Source organism: Sturnira hondurensis, unplaced genomic scaffold (genome assembly GCF_014824575.4).
Source record: "Sturnira hondurensis isolate 20B ecotype Veracruz unplaced genomic scaffold, ASM1482457v3 Scaffold0004136, whole genome shotgun sequence".
In the NCBI taxonomy this organism is placed as follows: Eukaryota; Metazoa; Chordata; class Mammalia; order Chiroptera; family Phyllostomidae; genus Sturnira; species Sturnira hondurensis.
Window position 1 is genome coordinate 10065174 of NW_028076767.1, and position 23333 is coordinate 10088506.

Here is a 23333-nt window from a genome sequence, read left to right on the forward strand (position 1 = left end):
GTAAGCCGGAGTCTGTTCCACGACAACATGTAATTCTTGCTTGACTTGGCAGATGTTCTTAATTAGGACCAAAGCATCCTTTGGGCAAAGTGTCTAGGGACCATGATACTTTTAGGGGTCTGTGATGATGTTTTCATTTCTTTTATGATCAGAAAATATGACCCAATCTATATTATATTTGTAATTATACCCAAACAATTGTAAAATATAATTTTTAATTTTTTAATGAGGGAAGGGGCCCACGATGTGCCCAGGGCCCATTAAAGTCGTAACGCTGCCCTGTGCTTTGGTTCAGGAAGCAGTTATAGTTGTTTAAGAGTTGTTATTAAACTGATGATGCGGGGTGAACCATCCCCTCGGTAGCTCTTTTAAAAAATGAATCTCCACTGAAACCTTAGGGTTAAGCCTAAGACGTTGTTGTTTCAAGTATTAATAAGAAAGAATATGAAATGCTTCAAATCTGGTCTAATATGGCTCTGCCTTCCCACCCTTCAATTAGAATTTTCCAAGGTTTTTACTTTGTTTCCTAAGCTAGATAAAGGCACAAAAAATGACCCCGCATGTGCCGCTGGTCTTCTTCCCTCAATATTTGAAGAACAAAGAACCCTCTGTTCATTAAAGGTGGTTAATGAACCATTTCCTAATTGCAGCGGTCTCCTCTATAAAAGTCTTTTCTCCAGTTTTATGACTTAAAAACTTGACATTGTAATCTGAAAATAAATTGAGCTACCAAATAGATCAACTATTACTTTTTATATTCTCTTTTTAAAGTGTTTTCGGGGGAGGTGGGGACTTAGATATTCAAGCTGAGGAGGCTTTGCTTGTATGTTTTTGTATTTAAATCAGTTGAGATTAAATTTATGGTTTCATCCTTCTCTTAGCCACTCTAGTACTTGAGTACCCCATCTTGTGACTTTTTCCTCTATGTCTCCTCTAGAATTCTTCTTGGATGGGAGGATGAGTTTGTAGACATTAATGCTTCTCAGCAATATTTTCAGTTCTTTCCTTCTGTTCACACTTGAGGCGGGAGGATTGGTCATACACCTTGCTTTGGCCAATAAAATGTGAGCATTTAACTGCCAGTGTGGGATTTTCCAGGGCACTCACCTGCCATCAAAGTTGTGGAATCCCGTGTTGATATTTAAACCAGATGAGCTGGATTGCTTAGCCAGCACAGTGAGTTACTTATCTGCATACCCAGGTAAACTTGCAGGGGCAAAAACCAAGCTCTTGTTGCGTTAAGCCACTAAGATGTGGAAATTGTTTGGTACTATGACCTCACTCAATTTGTCCTAAGTCACAGGTGGCAAACACAAGGCCCTTGGGCCGAATCCGGCCCTCCACCTTGTGGTATCCCTTGTTTCTGCCTGACGGCAGCCCCCAGCTCTCACTTAACTGTTGAGGAGCAGTTACACTTATACAGTCCTGACATTACATTCGGCCCCTTGAGGCTGACGTGGCCCCCAGTGAAAATGAGCGAGACACCCCTGTTAAGTGAGACATTATCTATGTGTACTATCATATCTGAAATCCTTTGTATAAAAATAATTAGTAGTATGCTCTTACATTATCAAACCTTTCAATCTTACTGTTACCAGGTATTCTCATTTCTAGTGATGAACTGTTGATTTTGGAATCTATATATTTTAAAATATATATGGCAATTCTTTTAAAAGACTTTTCCCAGTTAAAATGGTATTCACATACCAGAGGAAGTAACGGTAACAGTTGGGCTCTGGCTGTATAGATTTTATTTCTTTGTAATATCTAAGTCATGAGATACTGTAACATCCACCTGGAAAATCAGCAATTGCTTCTTATAATATGCTTTATATACTTAAAATATACTTTATTTGTCAACACAACTTTTTTTATCTGCTTTCTACTGCTGTTCCCTGGATACCCACTCCACCTAGGTAAGAAACCGCAAGGGCCAGGTTCTCCATTGCTCCTGCTTGGAAAGATGTGAAAGTTCCTGGCTAGATCACCTGTGGAAAAATGAGATAGCTTGCACTTTCCTTTAAAATGTAATAAATAGTCCATGGTGTTTCATTTAGCAAAGAAGAATATCAAATGGATAAATACTGAAGTGTAGAATGTTTGGGGTCCATTTGCAAAATGAAGAGCTTCTGGCCACAGTTCTCTCCTGAACTGTAATCAAAAAGCAAATTAATCAGCTTTCAATAAGAAAAGTTGTCAAATATAAGTTGATATGTTTTGCTGACCTTAGATAAATGCTGTGGGAACTTGCACTACATAGAAAAACGTAAATGAGGGACCACAAACTTCTTTCCTGCCTTTTGAAAGATGGCTGCCTAGATTGGTTTGTAATTTCTGTTACTGACAGATTTCATTTCACAAAGGCAGTGCTGGCAAAATCAGATGGCAGAAGCAAACCTGAGCCATCGCCTTGCAAATTAAATTGCTAACACAGCCTCGTTTACCTTTGTAGTGACAGTTCGGTCTTGGGAGCAAGCGAGCCTTGTTCAGTTTTAACATTAAAAAGGAAACACTGCAGTTTGTCTCTGTTCCCCTCTGTCCACCGCTAACAGGAGAATTACTTCACACTGGCCATGTCTGCGTGTGTGCGGTGGCCGACAACAGCCAGACCCACTCACAAAACAGAGGCCACTTACAATGCACACTTGCTAAAAGTTAAACCACGCAGTTAAGGGCCAGGTGCTTTCATTCTGTGTGTAAAACTATAATGTAGTAAAGAAGTCAGCCTTGGGAGGAAAGAGGTTTTGAAAAGAGTCTTTTCCTTGTTTTTAATCTAGTGAGAAAAGACCAAAGATAGGAAGAGAATAGGAAGGGGAAGGACAAGGACAAGGCCTGGGGCAGACAGGATATTTTTAGTTTCCTGCAATAAGCTTGACATTTGGGCCCATTCAAAATATCTGACACATGCAATAATTTAATCTAGAAATGAAACTTTAAGGTGAACTTACTATTCTGTAATTTTTATTAGGGTTTCTGTAATTAAAATTCCACAGTCACAAAAGAAAAACAAATACATCACAACTCACCTTGAGTTGTTTATTCATCCACTGATTCAATAGATACTTAATGTGCACACACAACGTATGTGTTATCTTGTTAGGTAGGGCCTTGATGTCACGGTACTTAATTTATTGTTTCTCCTCCACACATGTTCCATATTTGAATTAATCTAGAGAAATACTGGGAAGGGGTTACAAACTCCAGTGGAAGCCCGAATATTCTTCCACTGTCAGCTCCTCACCCTCACACCCTCAGCGCACACATGCACGCACGCACGCACGCATGCACACTAGGGTGGGCACCGTTTTAAGCATTGTCACCTGTCAATGATCTTTACTTACAGACCTGTGTGAAGAGATATTCGTGAAAATACACAATTAAACTTGGTAAATACTTGTAACCTTTTCCAGAGGAGCCCATCTCCTTGAAATACTTGGTATCTGCAAATTGTCCCTGCAGTTTGCTCCACGGCCCCCAGCGAGCTGGTGGAATTGCTGCCTAACTTAGCGTATTGTGTGTCCATGTAACTCCATCCTCAGGTAGAGCAGGTATCCATCAAGAGTGGTTCTGGGGTCTTCAAAATTTCTTTGCATTCTTGTCATTCCACTTCTCCTCTTCCTGGGTTATGTTTACATAATCTGGTAAGCTAGACACAGGGAGCCTTGTTTGTTAAATGTACTTTTATTGTTTGTTTGGATCATACCTGAGTCATGATTATGTGGGGTTGTTGCCCAGGCGTGATGAAGTTAGACCCTTCATCAGAGAGAAAAGCTGTACTGATTAATGCAATTCCATTCCCACCTCAGTGCCTGAGAGGGCCCTCAAGCCCTGATGTTCTACCCTTTCTCTAACACGCTTCCAGAAAATGTGCAGGTCTGCTATCAGAAATATTATGCAATATAGTTTTGCCTATTTCTTAGGGTTATGGGTTTATTTCACAGTGATTTGTTTTTATAAAAACATTTTTTTCAGATACATCAGTTCTTTCTTGATGGTATGTAGTGTTATATGAATCACACTAAAATTTCTTGGACTTTTGGAAAATAGTGATTTAAATTCTTATATTCTTCCATCTGCTGTGTTGAATACTCATTAAAAGGAAGAAGCATACCTTCAAATTCTGGTGTCTGCTACCCACCTTTTTACTTAAATATTTATCTTTTTTTCCTATCTAAAAGGCATTGATATAAAGTGATGCCTTTAACTGTCCACCAACGTAATGAATACCTAAGCAGGTATAGCTAGAGTCCTTTGTTTTAAAACACCCTTGAATCTGAACTTTTTAAGGTCTTAGGCAGATTCTCAATATTCTTTTAAATATATTCTTGTTTCTTCCTAGGTTATTCCAATGCTGCAAGAATTTATAACCAACAAATTGGGACGTGTATTCATTGAGCCGCCCCCCTTTGACCTATCCAAGGCATTTGCAGATAGCAACTGCTGTGCACCCCTGATTTTCGTGCTCTCCCCTGGAGCGGATCCCATGGCTGCCCTTCTAAAATTCGCTGAGGACCAGGTACCTTAAAAGAGACTAGTTATCTGTGTATGTGTAAGTACGTGTACATACTATGTACATGCACTTCCTTATACCTGAAATGCTAAGTGGTGAGGCAATGGTCAAAATTTATCACTCGGCCCTTGGAAGACTTGGGGCTCCAGAGGTTGACCGAGTCCCAAGAAATTGATACCTAAATGGCCGAACTGATATTAAAAATAGCTCCTTGTCTAAATTATAAAACAGTTAAGGGGGCTGTTGAAAATCCAGGAAGAGCAGTGGTGGGTAGGACGAGAGTGGAAGTGATGGAGATAGCTGGAAATATGCATTTTGTGTGAGACTTACTCTCTCGAAATCAGCACAGCTTTTCCAGCCCTTTGAGACCCACCAGTTTCTCTCCACTTCACTTCCCACATTTTACGTCGTGATTATTCTCTGGCCCCTGTGTGGAACTGCTCGATGCATTGTCTTGGCTTGCTAACTTTGCTTTCTGCCGCTCTACCTGCTAGTGTAGGTAAGCCATGGGCACTCTGACAGGGCTCAGGGCCTTACTCTTCCAGGGCTGCCGTACTCAAGGCATCTTCCAAAGAGCATTCAAACGGTTAGCAACCTAGAGAGAAGGAGTTCAGGGAGCCGCAGACCCGGCACCCAGCAGCTACAGATGAGTCAGGATGTAGTAGAAATGAGTTCCAAGCAAACGTCCCCATAAAATTCTTTAAAGTAACTTTTGGATGGGAATTAGGGGTTAATGGTTTATTTCTCCGAATTTTCTGCTGTAGCCAAGTTAGTTAAAATATTCAAAGACTTGGACAAGTTCATCTGTCTGTTCACAGCTTTCTTTGCGGCTCTGGATTTTAGGAGTTGCTGCACGACAACCAAGCCCTCTCGTTGCCTCTTCATGCTAAAAGTCTCCGAAATTTCTTTATCTGTCCCTTATCTCAACAATCAAAAACCCTGCAGAATTTGCCCTCCATTGCCATGACTGTTTTCTGCATGAGTTGACTGCTGTTTTATCTAAGTGGTTATAGCGTTCTTAATCAGTAAGAGTTTTTTTAGGGCTGCGTATATGGAGACCTTTGAAGGATGCTACCTAATTAAATTTTAGCATGTCTCATGTTAACATATCCTATAATAATAATATTGATTCTTTCACATCTTTATTACTTTTGTACACAGGGATACGGGGGATCAAAACTTAGCTCTTTATCTCTTGGTCAAGGCCAAGGGCCCATAGCTATGAAGATGTTAGAAAGAGCTGTCAAGGACGGAACATGGGTTGTTCTTCAGAATTGTCACCTTGCCACCTCTTGGATGCAAACCCTTGAGAGAGTGTGTGAGGTAAAAATATGACTTTATTTGATTTAGATTGTATTCCCTCAATATAATTAGTGATATACAAATGACCTAAGTAATTCCATTCCTGTCCTCTAATTTGGAGGGCTGCAGGTAAGTAACATGGTTGGATTACAGGGGATGGCCTGGCTTTGGGAACTAACACACTAGGGAAGAGCACACACGTTGCTGGATCCCTCTTAGTCAGGGCAAGGGCCCTTCCAGAGGAGCAGCCTTGAAGATGAGAGTAAACAACAGGGTAGGAAGAAAGCACTTTCCTTTCTGCAACAGTGGACCAAAATCAACCGAGGAGGCTTTTTAGGGTGAAATTCATGTGGCACTCTAAAACATTTCAAGGTACAACTTGTCTTTAATTCACTTCTCACCCACTGAGCTGGTGACCCCGCCACAGAGGATCAGTCCCGAACCCAAGGCTACCCTTTCCACCCTCTTTGCACTGGCTCACAGTACTGCCCTCTTTCTGAAAGCAGAAATTCTGGGAAGAAACCCATTTAGTTCCACTGAGGAAACCGAGCACCTGGGACTTGATTTCAGTAAACAGAGAGAAAATGTGTCCTCTGTAATTACCCATGACTCTAGCCCCCCTCTAACTCAGGGTACCTCAAGCTACTAAATAACCAAGGTGAGGATATAACTTGCACTATCCAGACACTCAAATGAAACTTAGGAGCAGGTTGTATTTTTCTTTGTGTTACTTGTCACTGTTTTGTCTGTGTCTCCCACAGAATGGGAGTACCACGAGGACAGTAACTTTGTTCTCTCCTCTGCTTTGTCTCCAGCACCTTGAATAGTGCCTGGCCCATAGCAGGCAATCAATAAATATTTACTGAAGTAGTAAATGCATATTGCTTCCCTGCTTAAAACCCTTTGATGGATTCCTGTTTCATGCAAGACAAAGTTCAAACCTGCATCATGGCTTTCAACACCCTTCCTCCTCCGACCTTTGCCCACTTGTCAGGCCTCCTCTTTGGCCTCTTTTCACCTTGACTTCCATGCTCTATCTGTTTGAACATCTTTCCCTTTCAATGCATAACACACTTTCTCAAGAATGTAAGCCATTGGAATAGATGTTATTTCTACCTGAAAAACTATTTGTTTTATTATTTGCCTTACCAACATCCACTCATCCTTCAGGCCTTATATTAGAGATTTTATATTTGTGCCTGTTTCACTGTGGTTCCACTGCCTCTGGGCCATGCTTATGACCTGTTGAATTGTACCCTATATTTCCATGAGCAAGTCATCTAGGAGAAGAGAGAGGTCTCTAATGGATGAACTTGACTCAAAGCCCCATGAGTCATGTTGCTTAAGTCACTGGGCTTAGGGCAGTTAGTAGGAGAGAAAAACTGTGTCCTCACCACTTACCAAAGAACCTAGGCACCTATGCGTTCTTCCTAATTCACCCCTACCCCCTTACCACATGAATGCTCAATTTTTTTACTGATGGATATTGGCAATTTTAAAAATATAGACCCCACTGAATGGACAATTGGGAGAGAGAGCAGTAGGGAGTGGGACTGAACAGGAAGAAGGGAAGGGTCCCTGAGAGTTGTCCCTCATCTATAGGGCCTTCCGCACAGAGCTGAGCATTGTATTATCCTCTTTAGTGCAGGCCTGACCAGCCCCCTAAACAAATAGAGCTCCTAGTGATGTTTCTTGTTTCAAGATACACCAGTTCTTCTCACCGTTCAAAATGCTCCTTTTTTGTTCCTGCTTAGTTTAATATTGACGTATCTATAGTGTGTTGCTTATTTTGACAACATGGCTATAGCACAAAAACAAACAAACAAACAAACAAAAGGATTATTCTTAATCTGGCTCTGCGGCAGAGAAAATTTTCTGTAAATATTTCAGCAATATCAACAGTCATATGATTTAACTGTATCAAATATACTGTTTCCAAGGCAGAATCAGGTTTTAAGACTTTTGCCTTAAATTGCAGCTGTGAGGTCTGCTTTGTAAAAATGCTTCCTCCCACTTCCAGCCCATCCTACGAGCCATGTGATCCGGAGAGTTCACCGATTTTATTTGTGCCTTTGTATCTGATTTCTTTTCCTGCAGGAGTTAAGCCCGGAATCCACACATCCAGATTTCCGAATTTGGCTGACAAGTTACCCATCTCCAAATTTCCCCGTGTCTGTGCTGCAGAATGGAGTGAAAATGACCAATGAAGCACCGAAAGGTTTACGGGCTAATATCATCCGATCGTACCTCATGGATCCAATCTCTGACCCCGAGTTCTTTGGCAGCTGCAAAAAGCCTGTTAGTAATGGCCGAGCCTTGTTACCTCAGCCCTGTAAAGCAATTCAAGTGGCCCCTGGTGATCACCAATGTGTGTGCTGAGTGAAACTACAAATTAAATAGGCCTCCTGCGCTGCAGTGCAGTTGGTTTTGATTACTGATTATTGACTGTGCTGAAGTCAATTTTATTAATATTTTATTTTAATTTTACTACCAGCCTCATTCCTGCTCAGCTGAGATCTTGTGGGGTGTCATTAATAATGTAGCTTTCTATTTAGAAAATCAGCTGTAAGCCATTCCCAGTACAAATCTGCAAGGTTGGAGAATCTTGTTTCAGGATATTAACCGAGCCCTGTGCTATTTGGAGCCATATCTTTAAATTAAAATATAAAAATATTTCCTCCATATAACCGTAATGAGAGCCAAAATGATTTTACTCCTTGATTGATGGGACTCATAAGGGTCTTTTTAGCATCACCAGGCAAGCAGGGGGAACCACCTACCGCTTTCGTGATTAGAATTCTGTGTGTGAGTGTCTGGGACCTAAAGTTGTTTCACAGCGTTTTACCATAATTAAAAATGGAAGAGTTTCTTCTGAAGAGAGGTTATGAACCTTGGTAAGTTTTTGCCATTTAAGAGCTTACATGCTTGAAGCCGGAATGTGTTTTAAGTACACATCAAAGGAAAACATTTTTTTTAAAAAGTACTTTCATTAAACAAAAGTCTTAGGTACTAAAAAGAAGCACCTATATTTAAAACTAACTCAAACCTTATTCTAAGCTTCTAAAGCCAGCTGTATGACTAATTTTTGCATTGATTAGGCCCAGAAAGAGCAGGTCACTCCCAGGTGGGTGGTGAGGGCATTTCAGCGTGTTACAGCGGGACAGAAGCCCTTCTGAAAAATTTTACTTCCTTTTTTTCTAGACCCAGAGTGCCTGCAGTGGTAGTCACACGTGTTGCAGGTCAGGGCTTTTATGAACCACAGTCCAAACCAAAACTCAAATCTTCTCCAGTGCCAAAGCAGCAGATCATAATCGTTCTGGTTTAATTTTTTATTTGGGAATATTTTTAAATTTACAGAAAAGTTGTAAGTATAAAAGTTTCACAAAGAATATCCCTATGCCCTGTGCCCATTTTCACCTCCTGTTACTACATACCATGAGCAGGTGAATTAGGTGTGTCCTGGACCTCTGTCCCTGAATAAATACTTCACTGGACACTGGCTAAGAAGAGAGGAGTTATCCCAGTCCGGTTATTAGTTTAGTGAATTGAATGAGGACACGCTATGTGTCTAATCTGCCATCTGTGTTCCAGGCCTGTCAGCTGACTCACTAGGGCCTTGCCCCTGGTCACTGCGGCAGGACTGGTTGAGGGCTAGTGTACGATGAGGTCTCCTCTCTTTGCCTTCTTTCATCCGAAACATTTCCTCAGCCTTTCTTTGTCTTTGATGAGACTGACGTTTCTGGAGAATTCATCTCCCCGCCCTTTTATAACAATAAATTGATATTTTGGAGACACTCAATATTTCTTAATGTTTCGACTCATGTTATGCATCCTTAGCCAGAAATGACATTGTGTCCTCAGGGTTTCACATTGGGATGTTTATCACATGCCCGTTTGTGCCTCATTGATGATACTAATTTTAATTATCTGGACAACGTCTTCCCTTGTTTCCTTACTATATAACTGTGTTGCCCCTTGAAACTAAGAGTCAGTCTGTAAAGAGCCATTTTAGGGCCATGCAACTATTCGGTTTCTCAAAAAAACACACCTAAGCCAGTAGCCATGGCTGAGTGTCACCCGATCCAGTTATTTCCTGGGATGATTTGGGCTCTGGCACCCCACTGTCAGCCTCAGGCCCCCCTCGCCCCCATTTATTTACCTAGTATTGATGTGGGCTCATGGCTTCCTTGGGGTTTTTGTCCCCCAGTGGTTTATAGTTCATTCCTATTTTTAAGCCTTTTGCTCAAATTGTCCTATATTTGGTCAGTGAGTGCTCTTCCAAATTGTCTCCTCTGTACTTGTTATAGGTCCCATCATTTTAAAAAGTCTGTTGTTATTACTACCCTCTTACTTTCTGACAGAAAATGCTCCTGGCTCATCAGTCCCACTGGCCTGAAACCAGCCCTTTCTCTGAATAGTCCTAGTTCCTTTTTAGAGGAAACTGGTATTAAAGACCAAAATCTGGGTGCTGGAAGAGAGCTCATTACGAACTGCATTGTCTTTGGTTCTTGGCCCTTTCAGTGGGGAGAACTTGTAACTATTTACATGTGCTATATACATATACATATGCACAAATACATGCACACATGTATACATGCATACAAATAAGTACATGCACACATATACACTCACATGCATATTTTAGAAGTAGTGTATTCTTACTACTACCTCTGATCTCAGTCCATCTCCTCAGGGTTTTTTTCTTGCTTTTCCTCAGTCTATATTTGCACGTCCTTCTACAATGGGAAACCTAGCTCCCACAATATCAACATGTTAACTGATCTGCTCAGTAAAATAGCTAAAATAGTTCCAGAATTAGTGCCGTGTGTTTAAGTTTGCTTTCTCCTACCTCTCTGGTTGAGTTTGTTACTTTACTCTTGTCTTCCCCTCTCCCTTTCCACTTTATTCCACAGGGAAAACTTTTCCCCGTCCTTGGATAAAACTTTGGACAGCCTGATGGCTTCTCTGGTTATTGTCAGGTAATAAAATGGCCTATGGTTGCTTTAACTTGCAAAACTACCCTTGATTCAGACACCAGGAAGTATAATGTATTAACCAGTACCTCAACGTTTATCAAAAATGGAGGCATCAACCCTCCAGTACCTGCCTCGAGCCTGTAGTCAGCGAGCTTCATGCCGCTGTGGGGAGACAATGGGTGTCTTTCTCTTTGTGACCCTTCCTGCAGGTGACAGCTGCCCATTTCAAAGTATGTGCCGGTGTAAGGCCGAGAGGGACACAAGCGCCTGCTCTGGGCAGCTATTGCTGGGAAGTCTCTGGACTTGGCACTTGTATGTAGGATTTAAAGCTGACCTCTTCTCCTATGAGTTCTTCCCTTGGTCCTCTTTTGGGGGTCCTGCTGGACCCCTCTGACTGCCACCCCATGTCCCTTGGCAGCACCTCCCTTCAGCAGACCGCTCCTCATTCCCCTCAGCTTTTGGGTCTCCCGCGTTTCCTTAATACGGGCTCCAGTTCCTGGGGGTTTCTCACCCCAGAACTCAAGTCCTCTTGACCAGGAAACCTTTAAAGTGACCCCTGCCTGGCATTCCCAGGCTGGCTCCCCATCTGCTCCTGGTGACTCAAATGGCAGTGGTCCACATCAGAGGTGGGGACTGACCTCCCCTCAGTGTCTACTGCCCTGTGTCCATGACTGCCCTCTTCCTTCGGGCCTGCGGACTGAGAAGATAGACCCTCCACCTCCTTCTCCCTTGCAGATGGAGGTAAGCTTCTCCCAGCACGGCAGCTGCTCTCTGCAGGGAAATCTCTTTCCAAATCCTCCCTCAAGCTCTATTTGGGCCAGTTTGCATTCACCTCTGGGAGGGTGCAAATAATCATAGTGCATCTAACTGTCTGGTTTCTGAATTAAGAGTGAGTGTAGGACTTTTTATTACCTGAGAGCAACCAGGAAAGTCCTGGGTCTGCCCAGAGTTTCAGTCCAAAGTCAGTCCTTTTCTGTAGGGCTGCTTAGTTGGTTTGCACTCTCTCCTTTGAAATTCCTCTGTGAAGGTCTGGGACCACATGTTGGGATTTGTTCTTCTTGTCTCGTGATGCTTTCTTGGAACCTCCAAACCCTGTAAGGTAACATAAAATCAGACAGGCTTGATATAAAAGCCCAGTGTACACAGATTTGCGTGCCAGCCCAACATGGATACAATGGATGTATTTTTCCCTAAAAAGCCTATAGAAACATACTTGATTGTGTTTTAATTACATATTGAGATGGATATATTTATCAGCAAAAGAAAAAAGGGATTGCTTTCATCTTAAGATATGGTTAGTATAATGCAATGCTGGGGAAAATGAATGATGTGGCACCATTTTTTCTTATTACAGGAGGAATTCAAGAAGTTACTTTATGGCCTCTGTTTCTTTCATGCTTTGGTGCAAGAGAGACGGAAATTTGGACCCCTGGGGTGGAATATTCCTTATGAGTTCAACGAGACGGACCTGAGAATCAGCGTACAGCAGCTCCACATGTTCCTGAACCAGTATGAGGTATCATAGAAATCACAGCAAGGGCATTACCCATTTTCCTTTTCATCGCATTGTAAGTGTTTGTACAGTAAGCAGGGACTTCTGATTAATGCCTCCTCTTATGAAATGAACAGCAAGATAGTTCCCAACAGCTTATTGAGTAGTACTTTATTATAACAGGATATTGTAAGTGCTATAGGAGGTCATTAGGATGTCAGTTTGTCTATTAGGAACCTGTATGTTACTCATTACTTTAACAGATGTGCACCTGTGGGAATCTGAAAAGTGATTGTAATGTTCTTATTTTGAAAAAGATTTGAGAATATAAAAAATTAACCAGTATCCAAAATGAAAAAAAAAAGCAGACTGATTTCCTTCTGTTCTGGAGCATGACTTTATTTTCAGAGAAATGTCATTGTTCCACAGAAGAGCAGGTCCTTGGGACTAAAAGGGTAAACAGAAGGTTTTCAGGTAGATAATGTGAAGAAGCAATAGTAAAAAGGCTTTCAAAAAGTGCAAATGGTGTCTGCAAATAGCAAATAATTATGCTGTACATCTGAAACTAATATAATGTTATATATCAAATGTACCTCAATTCTTTAAAAAGATGCAAACAGATGAAAACGTTTGGTTAAGTGTGAGTGATTTGGAGCATTCTTGTATGCCATGCAACTGATTTGAAAGTTTATTCTACTGATATTTTGATGTGCTTTTAGGAGAATATTTGCATTTTAGAAAGATTGCTCCAGCAACCAAGAGGAGAATGGATTGGAGGACTTAGATGACAGGCCAGTTTTAGGTGATGTCAATTGAATTAGTACCCCCCCCAAATATATGTGGAAGTTCTGATCCATCGTGTCTCAGAATATAACCTTGTTTGGGAGTGGGGTTGATGCAGATGTAATTGGTTAAGATGAGTTAACTCATGCTGGAGTAGAGTGAGTCCTCATAGAACAGCACTGGTCTCACCAGAAGAGGGAACTTGGGACACACAGAGCAAAGACTGCCATGGAAACATGAAGGCGCAGACTGGCATTAAGCTGCCACGAGACAAGGAACACCTGGAGCCACCAGAAGGTGGCAGGGGTGAGGAAGGAGTCTCCCAGAAGCTTTGGAGGCAGTGTGGCCCTGCCAACACCTTGGTTTCCAATTTCCAGCCTCAAGAACCATCGGTCAATAAATTTCTGTTGTTTTAAGCCACTATCTGCAGCCCTGATACCTGAATACTGAAGAACATCATGATAACCCAGGCAAGAGATGGTAACAATTTAATCTAAAACAAAAGGAGGAATGATTATCTCATGGAGTTCTGTTTCCCTTCCCGATTTCCCACTCTCTGACAGCATCAGAGTAATGGAACTGCTACCCACCCAAGCTCTAAACTTTTGCTCAGAGGGAGAACTCCTTTTGTCAAATCATGAGCCATTCGAGGTGACTTTGTTTGCTTTTGTTTCCCCAGGAAACAAAAACCAGGATGTATAGTAAATAGCTCAGTTAGTGTCTGCTTACTGAATATACCACGCTGAGTGAAAAGATCTTTAAGCTCTCCAAGACAAGAACAGCAACGTGAACATATGTAGAAATTAGGCATAGTACACTCAGCAATTTAAAGGACTGAGATGGAAGAAATATTCAATAAATGATGATAGAATAATTGGTAGAGTAATTGGTTGTTTGCTTTTAGAAAAAATGAAGTTAGATTATTCATACTTTAATCCAACATTTCTTGTTGGATTAAAAAATTAAATACAAAAAAATTAAACTATAAAAAATATGAGCAGATGTATATAACCTACTCGGCAGGTGGGCAGTGGTGCTGTTCTTGTTTGGTGTGTGATGGGGCGTGTCTGTCCTGGTGGTGTGTGTGTAAGCATGTTTAGGATAAAAATATTTGCAATGTGGAAAGTTGAGCATTTTCATGCATAAACATTTAAAAATTCTGTATATAAGAGCCTATAATAACAGAAAACTGTATTTGAACAGCACTTAAAATAAAATAAAAATATTAATGAGAAAAAAGAGCCTATGATAAAAAAGAGAACTAACAGGAAAAATATTGCCATGAATTGACAAATAAAAGTCAATTTGTAAAACAGCTTGTACAAATAAAATAAAACCATTAAAACTTTAATTGAAAAATGAATAGTTCACGGAAGAACAAATGTTATTAAGCATATGAAAAAAATGTGAGCCTCACTAGTTTCCTAACAATGCAAATTAACACAACATAATTATCTTTGGGTTATCAAACTGATTTTCACAATTGCTACAGCTGTCAGAAAAGCAGTTTGGTGATGTTAATCAATTGCTTTTTATAAGCTCCTTTCCTTTGACATAGTAATTTCCTTTTCAGAAAGCTAGACTACCGAATCATTAGAAATGTATGTTTAATGAAAAATAATTTAAAACAGTAGAAAACTAAGAGCAACTGAAGTGTTCAGTATTAGAAGCTAGTTCTTCAAATAGTACTTTCAAAGAGTATTTCATAAAATGGTGAAAGATTTTCGTGAGTTTTGGTGAAAAGTTATATGCGAAGTTGTATATACAGTGGGGTTCCAATGGTCAATATATATATGGATGTGGAAAGGTGGTGAAGAAAATCAACACTGACTGTCTCTGAGTTATATTGGATCTGTTCTGAATGTCCCTCAGCAGTGAAAGGTGTGAAGGATGAGCTTGCGGTCCGTTCTATTCCATTCTGTGCCTGGCACATAGAAGGGGGTCCATTCACCTTGGTTGTGTAGTAAGTTCACAAGCTAATAGAGATCTCTTCTCTGCGTTGACTGAATGTGGATAACAAACCACAAAAGGAGAGAAAGACTTTGGGGAAAATGACAACCATTAGCAGGGAAGTATATGAAGGGAAATTGCGCAAAGGCCAGCTTTTGGTAAGATGTTTTAATTTAATCATATGGACAGACAAGAAACACAATTCTGTATCGTGCGTCACTGGTAACTCTTAGGTGTAGCTGAGCAACTTGAACTCTCAACTCTAGGAACTGCCGTATGACGCCCTGCGGTACATGACCGGCGAGTGCAACTACGGAGGCAGGGTGACGGACGACTGGGACCGGCGCACGCTGCGCAGCATCCTGAACAAATTCTTCAACCCAGAATTAGTTGAAAATTCAGGCTATAAGTTTGACTCCAGTGGCATCTATTTCGTGCCCCCTTCTGGTGACGTAAGTATGCCTTTCTAGACAACACGAAGCAGCAAAATATGAGATTTCTCTGATATGGAAAATGGTGGTTTTCCCAGAGGCCTTGCTTTTTGTTCAACCTTGTGTGTGCTTTCTTCAGGCTTGTAGGGACAGAGCAAACCCCGTGCATGGAGGGACTCAGTGGTTTCCTGCTGGCTGTGGTGTGGGGAGTAGCAGAAATGTTTCTAACCTGAGAATAGCCTCCTCATAAATTCAGTCCTTTGGGTAAAAAGCCATTGTCCCCAATTAAAATGGAAATACACAGGAAAGGGGTTAAAAATACTAGTAAGACTAATAATTAATATTTATATCATGCTTCATTATTTACAAAGCAGTTACATGTAATTATCTCACTAGAGCAGGGTGTCCAGCCCCTGGACTATGTGCGGCCCAGGATGGCTATGAATGCAGCCCAGCACAAAATCATAAATGTACTTAAAACATTATTTAGCTTTATTACTAAGTTTTATACCAAGTTTTATTTCTTAGATATGTCCATTTCCTGTAGGAGTGGTCACAAACTTGGGACCTGCTCAGCAATTCTAAAAGATTATCCGAAGGGCTGCTGCATGATTAGGGTTATTATGTGAGGACTTTGTTGCTTGTCTGTGGTGGTGGATGTCATGAAAATTATGCACGGGCCTGTTTTTGCTCATCAGTTTTCATTATTGTTTCACATGTGTATTTAACATGTGGCCCAAGACAACTCTTCTTCTTCCAGTGTGGCCTGGAGACACCAAAAGTTTAGATGCCCCTGCTCTAGAGCATGAAATTAACACTGGTATTATTATTCTATCCCAATTCCAAATGGGAAGACACATTCACTAATACTGATGAACTCCCCAAAGCTGCACAGGTAGAAAGTGGCAGAGCCACAGAAGCACCTACTGCACAAGGCCAAGGTCCCCCTCTGCTGTTTGTTCCTGGTCCTGTCTGGTAGATGATGGGGTGCCGCCTTCAGATCACTGCACAGCCGACTTCCAGGACAGCTGAATTCCTTCTCCTTTTTTCCCCAGAAGTCAAAAAGGGCACATATTGACAGTTAAACATATGGCCACATCCAACACATGCACGTACCATAACCTCCCAATCCTGACCCAATCATTGTGTGTGCTTAATCTACCTGAGGACAGATATTGATGGGGTGATGAGAAAAACTGGTCCCGGAGCCTTAGCCACTTATTGGGTGGAGCAAGTCAACACGGGGCCCATGGGTACCAAGATCTCCAGCGATGAGTTGTCAGATGACCCAGAACAGGACCCACAGTGAAAAGCCATCAGTGACCAACCCAGTCACCATATATGCACATAAGTGTTTGTATATGATTATATGAGCATCAAGAAAGATATGAAATTGACCTGGCTGGTGTAGTTCAGTGGATTGAGCATGGACCTGTGAACCAAAAGATCACGGTTCGATTCCCAGTCAGGGCACATGCCTGGGTTGCAGGCCAGTTCCCAGCAGAGGACACATGAGAGGCAACCATACATTGATATTCTCTCCCTCTCTCCTTCCCTTCCCCTCTAAAGATAAATAAATAAAATCTTTTAAAAAAGAAAGATACAAAATTAATGATAAAGTCCTTGTAAATAAAGTGTAAATTGAGAGTACACCAGCATAAAGTGACATACAGCATTAATAGTGGTTACCTCAGGGTAATACATTTTCAGAGAATATTAACTTTTCTTAATTATGTAGATTTATCACAATAAAAGTAAACAGAAAAAAAGAGTAGAGCCAAAAAAGATTTTTAGATTGCAATAAATTAAGAATAGTCATCAACAGCCCTGGCTGGTGTAGCTCAGTGGATTGAGCACGGACCTGCGAACCACCCGATCGCGGTTCGGTTCCCAGTCAGGGCACATGCCTGGGTTGCAGGCCAGTGCCCAGTTCCTGGCAGGGGACGCACGAGAGACAACCATACATTGACATTTCTCTCTCTCTCTTTCTCTCTCTCTCTCTCTCTCTCTCCTTCCCTTCCCCTCTAAGATAAATAAATAAAATCTTGAAAAAAAAAGAATAGTCATCAACAAAAGGTAGCACAGAAAGATTTCTCTGGAAGAAATTTCTAAATGAAGTGGCCAGGCCATTCCTCTCTCTGTTTTAAAATTCATTCCAATTGAATGGTACATTTTCTTTTTCTCGCTAAATGTGTTGATTTCTTTTCTTTTTTAAACCTTGGCCCAAGATGAAAGAAAATGCAAGCATTCAGTGTCTGTTCTCACAGGCATAGCCACTCAATAACTTGAGTATTGAAAATCATCTCTTTTCAGTGAGCAAGTTCTACAGGATAATTGATTTCTAACCTCCTGACTCCCTGTTATTCATCTTTGCAGCACAAAAGCTACATCGAATACACAAAGACTCTGCCGCTGACCCCAGCACCAGAAATCTTCGGAATGAATGCCAACGCAGATATCACTAAAGATCAGTCGGAAACTCAACTGCTGTTCGATAATATTCTTCTCACACAGGTGTGTGATCTGAGGCCGCAGAGGATGCTCCTCAGCAACACGTGTGGACACAGTTGAGGCCCGTGTATACACAGTTCTGTCTGTTAAGGTGGATAACCATTGTGAGGAAAAGAAATATATATATATATATATATATATATATATATATATATGTATATATATACACCCTAAACATGGATTTAAACAAAGTACCTGAATGTATGGGGTGTTTTTCATCAACCTGTTGTTTTGGAAAGAACCTTGGAGTATCATTCTGCTGCTAGGAGGTCTCAGAGTGACACTCCTTAAGTATCCCTTAGTATTCTCTGATAGCATTCTGCTGCTAGGATTCTACTTTGCCTTTCTTGCGTAAACCATGCCCCCAAACATGACACATTATGGCCTTTTTAAATTCCTCTAAAGTGGAAAAAGAATCTCAAAGACAATTTGGAAGCAGTTTGATGCTGGAATCCATTTAGAATTTTGCCTGTTTTATTTTCTAGTCTCTTAGTAATTCACCAGCAACTTTTAAAATGACTTATTTTATCAAATATTCCAGAACATTTCATCTAATTTACATAGAAACACTATCTTTCACATCAGTATATTATCAAGTTATATAGCAGTTAAAGAATACAGTTGGGCTCTGGCTGGTGTATTTCAGCACAGGCTGCGAACCAAATGGTCTCCAATTCAATTGGCACATGCCTGGGTCGCCAATTCAGAGCACAGGCCTGGGTTGCAGGCCAGGTCTCTGGTAAGGGGTGTGCAAGAGGCAACCACACATTGATAGTTCTCTCCCTCTGTTTCTCCTTCCCTTCCCCTCTCTCTAAAAAAATAATAAATAAAATCTTAAAAATATATAACCCTATTTTTAAAAAGAGAATACAATTGCAATTATAAGTACAAAAGGAGGTAATAAAGGCTTAGAAAAACATAGTAAGTCTTAGTACGTATGCAGCTCTAGCGGGGAGAGCATTAAGGTGAGGGCATGTCAGAGAGTTAACTTCCGAGGCATCAGAACTCAGCGTGCTGTGGGCGTGAATCCAAGCATTTGAATGAAAAATATTTCATCTTGTCTGTTAAGATTGTCTCTTGTATTGTTCTCCCTTTAAATTGTGCTCAGTTGTTCGCTTTTTTCATTTTTGAAATCAAATTAGTCCAAATGTCAAGAGTTCTCTTAGTAATCGAATGAAATTTTAATAAGTCAAGCAAATTATTTCACCAACTGAAGTCTACCTGACCTTTTTCATTTCTGTGGGATCTCAGCATAGTAATGTTAACAGTTAATAGCATCTAGTGCTTACTGTATGCTAGTACTGTCTCAGTGCCTGTGTATGCTTACGGAATCCTACGAGGTAAGCGCTAATTATTCTCATTTTACAGGCCTAAAATTAAGACACAGAAAAATTAAGTAGCTTACCCAGGGTTGGCTAGTACAATTTCAAGCCAGGACTCAAAGCCAAGCAGTTTGACTCAGACCAGCTTGATTCTAGGATCCATGTTCTGAACCACTCCGCTCTGCTCTCTAGATCTAAACATGGGGTGGGACTTAGATGACACAACCAGAGATGCTGGGGGGAAAAGAAAAGAGAAAGCTAAAAGAACCAAATTAGGAGGATAAAAATTGAGGAACTCCTAGTTCTTATCTACTGTGAGATGACATTTTCTAATAAGGCAAAAAGGACAAAGACCAATTTTATGTTCGTTTTACATATTAGTAGCACTAAAATCAGTTACTGCCTGAGCACAGATCATTAGGAACACTGGATGCATGCAATACACCACAGTCTGGCAACAGGACATTTATAGTGTCTCCTGGCTTTATTTCAACTTGATGGGATGTGCCACATCATAGAATACATAAAACAGTGGGTTCATTCTGACAGGAAATGACTCAGAACCAAATGAATAAGTTTCAGTACACACGGGGTATCTTCTCAGGGTGGTAATTAAACAACATCTTTCAATATCTTCAAACTCAGGTTGGTGAGTACAATTATTGTAATGGGTAGGCAGGAGTAGTAGTTCACTGGCTTCGCATTGGCTTTACCACAGTTCAGAGATGAAGACCAGAACTGCAGAGTTTGGAGAACAAGTTAACAATGACGAGACTTTCACATTGTGTATTTCACAAAAATATCTTTTAAAAGGAGAGAGGAAATGTTGGCATTGAGAATGTTGCTCTTCCAGAGCTCTTTCCCTCGTGCCAGGCTCTCTTTCGAACAGGAAAAATGTCTCAGTGTAAAATAATGTAACCAGAAATGAAAAGGTTAGGTTCTGTGATATTTCCTTTTGGTTTTAATAAAGGGAAAATAACCCTTAGAAGATTTCAAACAACACTTGTGAAAATTCTAAGGTGGTAAAGAGCTAAACGAAACTCTCGTGACTAAACGCTGCCCTGGTGCTCTTCATTCCCCAGATGAGTTGGGTGTTGCTCTCAAAATACATCAACCCAGTTGTGGGATGTTGGTGTGTAGAAAACAGGCAAAGGGAAATGTTCACATTACTAAGATATTTTCCTTACATTTTGAAGGGCTATATATAAGCTGGGAATTTGGGGGGTTTCTTAGGTTTTGTTTTGTTTTTTTTTTTGGTTGTGTGTCTATTCTGTTTGTTTTTGGTGGAGGCACATTGATATTTCTCTGACCACTGAGTCAATTATGGTGGAGGCACAGCTCTTGTTAGAGAATAGGGATGTTTTAATGCGTTTATAGCACCTTGTATGCACATCAAAATACAAATATAAACCAGCATATGATTATTTAAATGCAATAGAAATAGATGTTTCACTCATTTGAGCCAAATGTTTATTCTCTTATCTTTTCTCTAATTTATTTTATATATTTAATTGTAAACCTGGCACTTGAGATCATGATAAAGGATGAGCATATCCTAATATTGGCATATGCCTTTTTTACTAACATGGAATTAACACTTACCAACGCTTAATTTCTTTACTGTGCAACTTCATGGGATTTTATGGCGGCGTGTGCTGGGTAGCATTAAAAATCTCACTAGCAAGTTAAGTAAAAGGCTATATAGAATAGATCGGATGTAAAGAACCAGGAAATATTAAATCCGAAATAATACTAAACATAATTCCTTAAGATTGGAAATATATGACATATTCATTCATATTTTAATAGTGCTTGTTCCTTTCAGTACACACACACACACACACATTCATTTATTTTGAGGATTTAAAGGGTTTTCCCAGAAAATATAGATTCATTTACATAGTGCTCCTACAAACCTAAGAAATAAAAATTGAAATGAAATTCCTCTTCCTTGTTTCCAATGTGAATCACTAAAGTTTGACTTTTCTCCCTAACTCTTGAATTGCTTAGAAGAGATGAGCTTATTTTCTTTGCCCTCCTGGTTCAAGGAGAAAACTATATCTCTGCTTTTGGCAACCAGTAGGCACCAGAGTTATTAGCACATATATTGGGCAGCAAGTTTTTCCAAAGCCAGGTCAGAGCTGCTTCCTGGGTTTTGTTGCCCATCATCACTTGGCTACCCCCCCCCCCCCACTCCACAATGGAAATGCTCTTCCTCGCTCTGTTCACAGCATCTACTCCCCGCTCCCCCACCCAGGTGGCTCAGTATGTAGCTTATTTGCTTCCTCCAGACCCACTTTTGCCTCTATGCCCTGTACCCGTTTTTCCTCCTCCTCACTTGCAGCTGTTTTCCCCTGAAACTCCACGCCCACGCCTGCTGACATCACCTCAATAAATCTAGTGTGAAGAAGAATCAAAGAAAAAATAAAAAATTCTTATCTCTGAGTGTTCCTATCCAGCAATTCTGACGACTTGCTGAGGGTTTCTGACGTATAATTTGGATTCTTCCAGTCTCGTTCAGCAGATCCTGGTGCAAAGTCATCTGATGAAGTAGTAAATGAGGTCGCTGGTGACATTTTGGGGAAACTCCCCCACAACTTTGATATCGAGGCCGCAATGAGGAGATACCCGACAGCTTACACTCAGAGCATGAACACCGTGCTTGTCCAGGAGATGGGGCGCTTCAATAAGTTGCTGCAGACCATGAGAGAGTCGTGCTTAAACATTCAAAAGGCAATCAAGGTAAGGGAAAAGACTCCAAAGGAAAATCATTGGAATAAAGCTATCGTGCATTCACTCAGCGTGTTTATTTATTGGGCACAGATTCTGCGCAAGCAGTGTTCTTAGTTCTGGGGACAGACAAAAAAAATCCCTGCCCTTGAAGAGTGTGTAGTTTTCTGGAGGTGGCTGTTAGTAAACAGATAACTAAGTACAGAATATGTTAGGTAGCAGTGGCTTGCTGGACAGGAGACATGCTAAGAAGATAGAAAGTGTTCAGGAGTAAGAAGGACAAAGCCTCTGCCCTCACAGAGCTTACCCTTTAGTAAGGGAGAGGAAAAAAATAAAACAGGACACGGGTCGAGAATGGTGGGTGGGATACTCAGTCATTTTGAGTTAGGCTCCTCCGAGGAACTGACCGATAAGGAGAGAGATGCCTGGTGTGAGGGACAAGCCATGGGATGTTTGGGCAGAGGGTATAGCAAGTGCAAAGGCTGTGAGAGGAGAAACTTTGCCTTGTTCAGGAGCACAGTAGGAAGGCTGGTGTCGCTGGAATGGAGTGAGCCCAAGGGAAATTACAGAGCAGCACGGAAGTCGTGGCTTCATGATGGCCTTGTTGGCCATGGTTAGAATTTTGAATGTGATTCTGAACGTGTAAAGTGGAAAAGTGAAGGGAAGCATTCAGAAGGCTTTAAGCAATCAAGTAAATGACATATTTTACATGTTTAAATGTTCCCTGGGACCACTGCAGAAAGGGTTGTAGGAGAACGAGACCAATCATGTGACTGAGGTCGACCAGCGGAGTTGTTCCCTGAAGCTGCACTGGAGGTGGAGGAAAGTGGTAGGATGTGAGTTACTGGTGAAAAGAGGGGTCTGCCAGGGGCTGTAGTGTAACCTGGCTGTTTGTCAAAGAAGCATTCAGTGCCATGCGTTTCTCCTTGACTTGGTTCTTCCCGTTTCCTTCCGGCTTCCATCCAGCATTCTGGGAGCCCAAAGGGAAAGAGGCCTCATGGATCTCGGCATCCAACCGACGCGATTCACTTCACTTTAGATTTCAGAACGTCCATTGTGACCGCAACTGACCCTGGCATCCCCCCCTCTGGGCATTTCTTCATTTGCCCACGTCCCCCACCCCAGTTTCATTCAAGCAAGATCATGAAGTACAGTTCTGTGTGGAAGGACGTAGAAGTCTGTTTTCTAAAATCGCGTTTCGACAATCGTTTCCATTTAGCACCGGCCTCCTCTCCTCACTTTCACCAAGGGCGCTCCGTTCCAAGCCTGCGGGTGGGGGCATTGGTATTCTGCGACGTTTATCTAGTTGATTCTTAGCTTTGCCCT

General features: G+C 41.2%; 1 protein-coding gene across 1 annotated transcript in view; it reads left to right on the forward strand.

Annotated features, from left to right (window-relative positions):
• The window catches only part of DNAH7 (dynein axonemal heavy chain 7), a 219634-nt gene that overhangs the window by 180509 nt on the left and 15792 nt on the right, over window positions 1–23333 (forward strand). Inside the window, exons 55-61 of the mRNA XM_037043723.1 lie at window positions 4340–4516; window positions 5672–5833; window positions 7910–8110; window positions 12143–12304; window positions 15280–15465; window positions 17821–17958; window positions 21789–22019. Coding sequence (XP_036899618.1) covers window positions 4340–4516; window positions 5672–5833; window positions 7910–8110; window positions 12143–12304; window positions 15280–15465; window positions 17821–17958; window positions 21789–22019 — 1257 coding nt within the window. The remainder of the gene's footprint in view (window positions 1–4339; window positions 4517–5671; window positions 5834–7909; window positions 8111–12142; window positions 12305–15279; window positions 15466–17820; window positions 17959–21788; window positions 22020–23333) is intronic.